The 11,280-nt window shown below is 43.7% G+C and overlaps 1 protein-coding gene across 4 annotated transcripts in view; it reads left to right on the plus strand.

Moving 5' to 3' along the window:
- Positions 1 to 5,676, plus strand: part of sema5bb (sema domain, seven thrombospondin repeats (type 1 and type 1-like), transmembrane domain (TM) and short cytoplasmic domain, (semaphorin) 5Bb) — a 42,593-nt gene extending 36,917 nt beyond the window's left edge. For all 4 annotated transcript variants that reach the window (XM_028981505.1, XM_028981506.1, XM_028981508.1 and 1 more), the window contains 8 exons: positions 507 to 654; positions 780 to 1,005; positions 1,135 to 1,353; positions 1,909 to 2,079; positions 2,256 to 2,396; positions 2,475 to 2,513; positions 2,643 to 2,848; positions 3,343 to 5,676. In XM_028981505.1, coding sequence (XP_028837338.1) covers positions 507 to 654; positions 780 to 1,005; positions 1,135 to 1,353; positions 1,909 to 2,079; positions 2,256 to 2,396; positions 2,475 to 2,513; positions 2,643 to 2,848; positions 3,343 to 3,501 — 1,309 coding nt within the window. In that variant the 3' untranslated portion in view covers positions 3,502 to 5,676. The remainder of the gene's footprint in view (positions 1 to 506; positions 655 to 779; positions 1,006 to 1,134; positions 1,354 to 1,908; positions 2,080 to 2,255; positions 2,397 to 2,474; positions 2,514 to 2,642; positions 2,849 to 3,342) is intronic.
- The last annotated feature ends 5,604 nt before the right edge of the window (positions 5,677 to 11,280 follow it).

An 11,280-nucleotide genomic window follows, 5' to 3' on the forward strand; every position in this document is an offset into this window, starting at 1 on the left:
AGATAATGATTGGCCTTCATCAGTGTGTGTATGTGTGTTTGTGGGCTAATAGTGTTTAATTTATGTAATGAAAGTGAAAGTTAAGTGATTGTCATGAAACACTGCAGCACAGCACACGGTGACACAATGAAATGTGTCCTCTGCTTTCTAACCATCACCCTTGGTGAGCAGCGGGCAGCCATGACTGGCACCCGGGGAGCAGTGTGTGGGGACGGTGCTTTGCTCTGTGGCACCTTGGCAGAACAGGATTTGAACCGGCAACCTTCTGATTACGGGGCCGCTTCCTTAACCACTAGGCCACCACCTAATGAAAGTGTACTGAAGACTAATAAATAGAAAATAAATATGTTCCTGAATTTATGGCAGCAATCAATCTAGATTTTTTGTGTGTGTGCTTATAGTTTAGTGTCATTCATTATTTTCTAAAGTGTCCTGAAGGCTAATAAATAGAATATAAATTGGTCCTGTGTGTATGACAGTAACTGTTTGTATGTGTGTGTGTTCAGACTGTGTAATGAGAACACACCGTGTCCGCTGGCCGTCTCCTGGGCGGTGTGGAGCACCTGGTCGAAGTGCAGTGCTGTGTGTGGGGGCGGCGTCCAGTCCCGCCTCCGGGTGTGTGAGAACGGCAACAGTTGTGCAGGCTGCCCTCTGGTAGGCTTTTCTGTTTGTCAATTGACAGAAACCACCAATCAGAGAACAATTTATAATCCTTCTTATGGTGGGAAGGATGGTAAATATTATTGTAAACCCCAATTATTCATGTCATCATATCACAGGAGTACAGGGCATGTAACTTGGAGGCATGTCCAGAAGTCAGAAGGAACACCCCATGGACTCCTTGGTTATCAGTGAACGTAACTCAGAGTGGTGCACGTCAAGAGCAGAGGTCACGCTACACTTGTCGCGCATTCGTGGCCGATCCCCAAGACCTGCAGCTCGGGAAACGCAAGATAGAGACACGTGTCTGTCCTAACGATGGCATCACCGCATGTGAGACTGATGGTGAGTTGAACACTCATCAGTAGGAATTGTGTGATGTTTTAAAATGTCACACAATCAGACACATACATGCATGCTCTCAGGTACTTATAATGTATTTTAACAATATTTCAATGTTATGACATATTCCAGCACTTGTAGAAGATTTGCTCCGAGTGGGTCGACCTCTGACCCGACCACAAGGATCCAGTTGGTCGTCATGGGAGACATGGTCCACTTGCTCTAAGGAGTGTTCCAAAGGCTTCCGAACCCGCAAGCGCACCTGTTCTACCCCAGAGGGAAAGACGGCTTCCTTTTCCTGCTTTGGCTCACCAGTAGAGTACCAAGACTGCAATCCTCAGCCCTGCCCTGGTACTCCTCCAAACCACTCCCATCATTCCTTTCTGCCTAGCTGTGTCCTGGTGTGCCCTCTATAGGAAATGTAGGGCCTGTACCACAGAGAAGGTTAATGTGTATTATATTATTTGTGGTCATCACTCCAAACCTGGTTTTACGTTTTAGCCGGGGACATTGTCTACCAAGTTCAAATGAATCATGCCAGATGCATGTTGTGGATTTAGGGTGTTACGTGTGCCTTAAAGCGGCTGGTAGTTAGTCAGGCAGACTGTCACAGAAATGATGCTGAAGCTGGTGGAGGAACATAGATTAAAATGGAAAATTAAATCATTATTTTGTTCTTCTGCAGTCAGCGTGTACAGTACATCTTTATGCCTCAAATAGACCAATCCAGAGCTAATTCTGGGTTTTCAACCTCAATTGAAGTATTAACCCCACAGTTGAAAACCTGATTTATAGAAGAGGACTGTTTGCATTAACATGCAGAGAGATATATGCTTCTCTGCCCTAGACACCTTGTCCGATACAGTCTCTGATACAGTGTGAGCTTATGATTTTTTGTGTTATCAGTTAAAGGACTCTGGTCCTGCTGGTCATCCTGGTCTCAGTGTTCTGTTTCCTGTGGTGGAGGTCACTACCAGCGCACACGTACCTGCTCGAACCCTGCCCCCAAACATGGAGGAGACATCTGTATTGGCTTGCACACAGAGGAAGCTCTGTGCAACACCCAGGAGTGTGAAGGTACATTCAAATTCCACACACACACATGCAGTTGGAACAATTATTTATGGCATAAACATCAGAGATTTATTGTCGTCTGAGGTGGAGAGGCTTGTGTGTCACAATTTCTCACTCTCACTCCACTCCCTCAAATTTTAGCCCATTTTGCCCCTTTTATTTTCACTTCCTGCTCTCAGGTGGATGGGGTGGCTGGTCAGACTGGGGTGAATGTGATGATGAAGGTCTGCAGACAAGGAATCGTACCTGTGCCATAAGCCCCGCCCCCTGCCAAGGGAACAGCACACAGCAGAGACAGTGTCCACCCATCGAAGGAGCCGGTAGTGCCTAACTTTTCTGTTTCCTTCTGTTCTTACATTGCTCCTGTTCTAAAGCACACACACTGTTCTGCTCCACAGTGCTGTCACCAGGCTCAGATGCAGCAGCAAACTGCAGAGGTAAGAGTACAGGCATGACATCTGACCCCAGTCCATTGCACATTACCCAGAATGCCTCACTGTCCGCTTATCCCCTCTGTCTGTGTCACTGCACCTGCTCAATATTCTTCTTGTCTTGTTCTTTCCCAGGATTTTCTCTGCTCCACCTGATCCTGACGGGTGTGTGTAGCTTTGTGCTGGCCGTGCTGCTGTCTGTGCTAGTGTGTGTGTATTGTCAGAGGCTGCGAAAACCCTCACAGGAGTCCGCTGTCATCCACCCAAGCACACCCAACCACCTGCAGTACAAGGACAACACCACGCCCAGGAACGACAAGTACACACCCATGGAGTTCAAGGTATGGGTGTGAGGGTACTTTGATGCTGTCTTTCAGAAATTCTCTCTTCGTTACATGTATAATGTAAAATGTTATAATGCATTTCCTGTTAATAATTATTGACTTAATTTATCTAATTTCTCATGTTGCTGAGATTACAATTTATATGATATTAATACGAAATCCTTATTTCTCTCTCCCACACTTCTCTTGTTTGATAGGGACATAATTATTTATTTCTAAAATGTGACGGTGCAATAATTGAATAAATTTGAATGTAATTCACATTTATTCTGTAAAAGCATCCAGTAGTTACTACTTACTGTGTTCAACTGATGCAACAGGAATAAAATGCGTTGGTCAGGGACACAGTGGTTGCAGCAAGGTTTGAGAGAGTAGAGGTTACCCGATTGATATCCATGATTGCTGAACACTAGGTTTCCAACCCTTATTGGTTACGAGGTTAAATCACTTACATCACTAACCACAATTCTCTCTTCCACACTGTCCCACAGACCTTGAATAAGAACAACCTGCTTCCAGATGAGAGTTGCACCTTCTTCCCCTCTCCACTCCAGCAGACCAATGTCTACGCCACCACTTACTACCCGACCCCCCTGGCCAAGTACGACTTCCCTCTTGACTCCCCCTGCAGAAACTATATGCACACCTGAGATTTTACCTCGAATCCAACACTCCTCATATCATGTACGCATCAGCCCTGTGCCATGTTACCATGGTGACACATATTGACCAGTCTCCGGGAGCGATGGTGCTGTGGGGCACAATATATGGCTGAAAAAAGATTCACCTTTCCTTTGACACTGGGAGACGAGGCAGTTGCAATATTGTCTGTTTTCGCACCACTGACTCTTCTTATGAGTCCGAAGAGCTTTAGGGGTTTTACAGACTGAGTGTTTGCTATTCTCATAATGGAGGAAATGAGAGGATACATCCAGAAGACAGACGTTGATGTCCACAACCCAGGCTCTACATCTGGGGTATGCAAACCAGTTACACCAGTCAATGAACTGAAAGATTCATCTGCAATAAATGACCAAAATTTGAAATAAGACCTCCTGATAATCACCACTGAGGAACAGTGGAGTTAAAAATATTGCCCTCTAGACATGGACTGTCTAGAGAGCCAGGTTTTCTGACTGAAAATGGAGATGCTGACTCTTTTCAGAGTATCATGTGTTTCCAAAGGAGAATGGCTTGGCCCTGGTGATGGGGGTGGCTTTTAAGAAACCCCAGGAGCAATCTGATCTGTTTGGCTCAGAGTTCCTCCTCAGTGGCTGTGGATGACAGTCAGCGCCGCAGGATGCGGGATGGGGGGGTTCTGATCTGGTTGGAGCTTGTTGTGATTTCACTGGATCTTGGGTTAATGGGATATCATGGCTGTGAATTCGAAGTGAACATGGGGGTGGATTAAGGATGCGGGCAGTATTGCATGCTCCTTCTGTGATTAATCCAGGGTACCTCAAGGCCGTTTTATGGCCACCGAGTAGATCTGGTCATGGGTGGAGAAAACAACAGTGAAAAATAAAGGATCCTAATGCTTTTTTTTTCATTTGAAAGAAATGAGCAAATGCTTTTTATAAGCTATTTTCATATACTAGAACAGATAAGGGCCAGAGTCACAGTTAGGCCACAGTTTACTGGAACCCGGGAGCTAGGCATTGCATGACATTAATGTTCATCAGCACTAACTAAAAATTGACAAAAAAGGGAACATTCTGTGAGACCGTGTTTTGTGCAATTGTATGTAACGTAATAACACTTGTCAAACATCAGTAATCATAAAGTGTTAGTGCACGCATCAAACACACTGATGTGCAAGAAAACACCAAACATGGCGTGGCAGTTTTTACACTCTGACATCATGTCAGCTTATGCAAAGTGAAAGAATCCATCAAATGTATGCGCAATCCTACTTTTAATGTACCATAGGGGAGTGTGTATGTGTGTGTGTGTTGATCTTTTGTAAAATATGTAAACTGTTGTATATGATCAAATGTATTATTTCTTGTCAATGAACTTGGGTCCTAAAGGCTAACTGGAAAAGCGATAACCAGTCATAACATTAAAACCACTGGCATTTGAATTTATCATATTTTAATGAGGTGGACATATTAGGTCACAAATGAACAGTCAGTTGAATTTCAGAAGATTGAGATTGGCTAGAGCAGCTAAAAGAAGTGCTTACTATGAATCATTGGGGGTCTGGGGCGACCAAGGCTCACTGTTGCCATTCAAAAGGGTCTACATTTTTCAGAGAGTTTCATTCCATAGCCTAATGTATCTCATTATTAGGCAGGCAATCAGAATCCCTGTTGCTTACCTTCCACTTTGAACAGAGACATTTTTTGAAGCAGACAAAGACAAATTGACTTAGAAAATGCAAAATTCACTATTACCATGCAGCATAATGCGTAATGATTTTATAATTTACACACAGTATCTCGGTCACAACTTCCAAATGATCATTTCCATTAGTTAACTGTGCGTGAGAAAGAGGGAGTGAGAAGCTGTAGAATGTGTGAAAATGAATGTGTTGTTTGGCTTATGACATTATAATGAGCTCACTGTCTGACATAAGTAGAAGAATGTCAAATTTTCCCTGGTGATCTGATACTCTCACTCCGACACTTGCTTGTGATTGGACATTTACGTCACATGATTGGAAACTCCGACCCAGAGGCGCAATGTCTCTCTATGCAAGTCCAACCTGCCAGGTGGGAGTACCTGTCACATGATCACTGCCTTTTTACACTGTGAATTTTTTGCTACTTTATATTTTTATATATTGTACATTGTAAAGAAGAATAAAATGTGGTGCCAAACAATGACTTGTATCTTAAATCTTTTCAAATATATCCCAGTATTTTCCTGGTTTCTAGTAGAATTTCAAAAGGATTTTACAAATTAACACACAATCACAGTCCAGGAATTATTAACATGCTTATAGAAACTAGTTATCACATGGTTTCATTGTAACACTCACTCACTATCCATAAACGGCTAGTCCTACCCAGGGTCGCTGATGGACATCCCGAGTCAATCCCATAAATTTGGAGGTGTGAGGCCACGGCACTTCATTTTAACATTCAATAAATGAATGTTATAAATTTGCTTGTAATCATCATTAACAGTGACTGACTAGTGGTATAATTATTTTTATATGTAACAATATGACACTAGACCGATAAGTCATAACGAGAACACCACCCGCTTTATAATGAGTTGGTCCCTCTTTTGTCATCAAAACAGTATGGACTTTACTGAAGGTATCCTTTGGTATCTGGCACCAAGCCTTCGGTAATAGATTCCGCATTATCAGGCTTATGTAAATTGTAAGGAAGTGTCTCCATAAATGAGACTTGTTTACTTGCACATCCCTAAGGACGTGCGAATGCTTGATTGGACTGAGATCTGGAGAATTTGGAGACCAAATCGACACCTTAATCTCATTGTCATGAAAAATCTGAAACAAGTATTAAATATCAGTGCCAGACTTTATGTCTCTAGCTGCACAGTTCTGGGATTGGCCTCGTCCTCTCAGACTCACTGTCTAAAGGTTAAGAAGTCATGACATTTTCCTGCCAATAAAGCGTTACCTGAAATGTGAATATCTTGGTCACTTTGTCCACTGGACAGACGAGAGGCTCCTGTAGGATTGATGCACTAGGAGTCCCTCTGTTACAGCAAATTCCCATAAGCCAGTGGGGCTGACACTGCACTTTCAAGAAAGGCGAGGGCAAACACTCAGCTGCAGCAAAGAGATCATTTGAATGTAAATGATGTTTGCAGTGGACCCTTTCGTCCAACCATCACAGCCACATGACAGAAATGTTTACAAGTAAAAGTTAACAGCGTCATTCTGCCTACAATTCTGCTGTCACTGTTCACAAATAGGCATCACATGATGTCTTATTCTTTGTGAGGGACAGACAGTATGGATAATATGAAGATGGATAATATCTTCCACTACACTGAATGCAAGAATAATAAATAAAACAGAATATTTGATTCAAGGCTCCCGTTTAGTAGTAATGAATGGAAATGATTGGATAAAATCCTGTGAGAAGAAAAAAAGAATAATCAATGCAAGACTGAAGGAGAGATGTGACTGAGGAAGCAGAATGAGGGAAGTGGTTCCCACTGAAGGACATGAAGCCCTTGCACCTATCTGGTAATGAGGGCAGCTTTAGACTGATTACATCTTCAAGAGAAGTCGAGAAAGAAACAGAAAAGGGAAAGGCAAACAACTGCTGATGAAATTCCGGAGTGGTGCTGAACTTTTCCTACTTCAGCCCAGTTAGACCAGTCCAGAGCACAAAATATGTGTCATAGGTGATTTACTTATTTCTGGAGCAATGCTGTGGTTAGAGATCCAGAGGACACAGATATAAAAAAAAATGGTGAGAATGGAGCAGTCTTAACCTAATAACACGCTAGGGGCCTGAAACAGTAGTTAGTGAAAGAACACAGCTCTGACCAATATAAAAGAACTGTGAGATGAAGTGAAAGTAAATGGTTTTCATTTTGGGATTAAAAAAGTTGAGAACTGGCAACAGGGGACAGGACGGGAGGACATGATGCATGAAAAATGAAAGGTCCTTCTTCATTCATCCATTGGTGTTTGGGGACAGCTGTGCTCTCAACGTTCTCTAGCGCATACCAAGTGTGCTACATTAGCGCAACCTTCTGCTGCTCACTCCCATGATTAAGTGCATAATGAGGAACCGGGACTGCATGTCCTTCTTAATAAGTGCACTCATTTGAATGGGCAATCGTTTGATCTCCCCGCCACTGATCCAATCAGGGACCGGCGCATATGTGAGTCATTTTGTCAATTGTGGAATGCAGAGGAACTCAGACATCTGGATCAGCTTATGTATGCAACACTCACCACCATGGACATCCGTCAAGAATTCCGTGTGAGGAACACACGCACACACACACACACACGAACATACACACATTCGCTCTGTCCACTTACTCAGACACGCGCAACATCCTTTCTCGTCTATGACCTCATCAGCAGCTGGACAAAAAGCAGCTTTTAATTGTCCCACTGGGGCTTCTGTAGAAGACACGTCAGTCTGGGTTGAGGACGAAGGAGAACGCTGGGAACAGGAATGAGTGAGCGGGAGAGATGTTGTAATAACGTTGTTGGAGGGTGGTTTACGCTCTCTCCTGCTTTTCCATCGCTGGTAGGCTGTAAAATATGTGGTAAGCTCTTTCAGCATAATGTTTACATAAAGTTGTCATGAATCAAAAAGGCTCTGTGCGCAAGAGGTAGAGGGAAGAAACACACTCCCAAACACACACACACACACACACCGGAGCTCTGGGACGTCCTGAGACAAAGGACCTTTCAGACGATGGAGGGGAGGTCACAGTTGGAGGTTCAGAGAGGTTGCCTTGGTGACAGACAGTGGCAGTCAGTGATGTGCCCAGGCAGTATGCAGGGAACACAAGTGTGCACGCACACACACACACACACACACACACACAGCCAATAAGACGTGCTGACACCTCCAGTGTCTCCGCAGCTGGCCGGTCCCTCAGCAGGGCTTGGGGCCTGTGGAGATGTTTTGTCCTCTCACACACTCCACTACAGCAACACCGAGGCGAAATATTCCCAAACCGTTCAGGCTGGCTGTTTACCAACAGGACAGGACATGCCCGCAACCATCTTCTACACACTGGCCCAAATCAAGCCCCAAATCTGGACGTCTGACCTCAGAACTCATCTGGACAATTTGGTCTCCACGATGATGAATGTTGGCACAGGGTAGCTTCCATTCTTCTGTGCATCTGATTGAATAGAACAGAGAGACGGAATGGTCCAGACATATAATTCAGTATTTTGAAGAACTTTCAGAACCTTCTTTTTTCTTTCAGGTCAGTTCCTTCTCAAGCCCTTTATCTCTCTTGTAAAAATGTTTTGGCACCGGTGATGAGGCAGGCTGAGTGGTTCCTACTGTTCACTCAGTAAATACCCCACTCACTGCAAGAAGGATGTGGACGTGTTTATTATTTTCCCATAAAGGTTTTCCATTTAATGGCCCTTCCTCGACGAAGTATGAGCGTAGAATTCGTCAAAAGGTAGAGGGCATAGCTGGATAAGTAAATATCCTGCTGTTAGGAAATATAAAAAATGATAAAGCCCAGCATCGTTCCTGAGGTAAATTATTGTAAGTTAGGTTTTTCTACTCATGCAGGCACATGCAGGTTTTACATTGGGAGTTCATCTTTTCATTAAGTGGCTGACTAGAACTCCATGGATCATTTACTGATTCATTACAGACTCCATTACAGCGGCAACACCCATTTATTCCTACTGGCACGCACACACACACACACACACACATACACACACCAAAACAAACTTCTTGTCCCTATAGGCATCTGATGTGTAACATGTAAAAACACAAAAACACGCAGATGTATAAAACATATCGGTGTGTTCAGTCAGCTGAGCTCTGTGTGTGTGTGTGTGTGTGTGTGGCATGATTTTCTCCAACTGGAATCCAGCTAATGGTCATCTGGAACAAATCTTCATATATATTTTTTTCATGAATGAGTGAGAGAACGTAAGCAGAAATGAGTGATAATGACCACTGACAGATTCTAACGCCAGCATGCGAACTGCAGAATGGACGCCAGCCTCTGTCGGTGTCCTCGACTCTGCTCCGGTTCCCCTTCTTGATGAGAATTGCGCTGTGCTTACACACTCACACAGTCAACGCGCATGGAAGAGAGAGTTTCCATCCACCCCTCTACACACACATATGTAGAGTGTGTTTTCAACACGCTTGTTTGTGTTTGTTCAAGAAGCTGGAAAGTGCACAAAGAGGAGCCTGATCGGCTCGCACACAGCAGAGCCATTGAGGACGGACTGGGCAGCCCGTATCCATGGCGATGCAGTTCAGACATGGGCGTGAGACTGGTGCTCTTAGCATGTCACCACGTCCCCACCGCAGGGCCCTGTTGACGGTCATGGTCCTTCTCCTGCGCTGCCTGTTCTCTTCTGACACCTTGTGGTGGAGCGAGGAAGTGCAGACGTCAAGGCATGAACGGCGCGGTTCTCAATTGCTTTGGCGTGTTGGTTGAAACGATATGGATTTTCATCTGTAGACCATTTACGCGGACGAGCACTAGGTTGCAAAAAGTTGTGACTTGCCTTAAACCTCAAACGCACGATGCACAACAAGACGACAGTTCAGTGGTGAAATGAAAGGTTTCAACTTCCAGGCAGTTCAAATGCCCCGACACATTAATTAAAACGTCAGGATACGCTCTGCTCAGTAAAATTAGAGCTGACCTTCCCCTGGACAGACCCCTCAACTTTATGTCTGGTTTATCAAACTAATCGCTGGCACCGGGTTCAATGCTGCAAGACGAGTTTTTGTACTGTGGGAGTTCATCTGCAACATTCTTGAATGAGAAATTAAATTCTAACCAAAAACGATTCTGTGCAAGTGATTCTGTTACAACAAAAAAGGAAGTGGCCAAGTATTAAATACAGGAAATCATGATGATTAAGGCTTGAAATAGTGCCAGATCATTTTAATGAGATCATTCCAGATTGGACCAACATACTGCTTGGGAACTGCTGCTAGAGTCCAGGAAAATATGAACTGGGAGGGGAATTTCAGGAATCTCCAGTGACCTGTGAAAGAAAAGAGACTGTAGAACAACACCTTTAGAAATGTAAAGTAGAATTTGGTCAGTGAGGATGCAGAAAGCTTTGAAAGAGAAGGAGGAAAGTGGCAGTGGGTTTTTTGTTTGTTTATTAGTTTATGATTTTCCCATTCATAAGAAATCCCTTAAAGGGAATCTGTTGTTCAGAGAAAACTGGCATTGTGTTGGTAAGTTCATCCACTCTTTATTCAGCCACTTGGGCCTATTCAGATCCACAGGGGTCTGGAATTCATTTAGCTAAATAATTCTCAACACATTTGATAGCAAAGACGTTTTGGCATTAACTACACCAGGCCCTGGCACTAATGGCATGGGTGTCCTCAGGATTTAAATAACTAAATAGACAGGACAAGAAACGTTATCTATGTTTGTGTGACAGACGTGGGTTTAAATTGTCTATAATGAGGAAGTTGTGATAGTTGTCAATCATCGTGCTCATTTCAAATAGTTTCTGAAAGCCATCATCAAAGATCATGCTCTTCCGTGCTAGAAATAAAAATAACGGACTTCAAGACAACTCCCAGTTAACAACCAAGCAGTTCTTTCTTGTCTTATCTATTGAAAAATGGTGGCCTAGCAGGTAAGGAAGCAGCCCCGTAATCTGAAAGTGTCCGGTTCTGCTGCTCCCTGGGCGCCCGTTGCTTTCATGGCTGCTCACCGAGGACACTTTTTGTTGTGTCACCGTGTACTGTGCTTCACAATGACAATCACTTCACTTTCACTTCACTTCAAAAGTA

This window comes from Denticeps clupeoides, chromosome 5 (assembly GCF_900700375.1).
Source record: "Denticeps clupeoides chromosome 5, fDenClu1.1, whole genome shotgun sequence".
NCBI classification, from domain to species: Eukaryota; Metazoa; Chordata; class Actinopteri; order Clupeiformes; family Denticipitidae; genus Denticeps; species Denticeps clupeoides.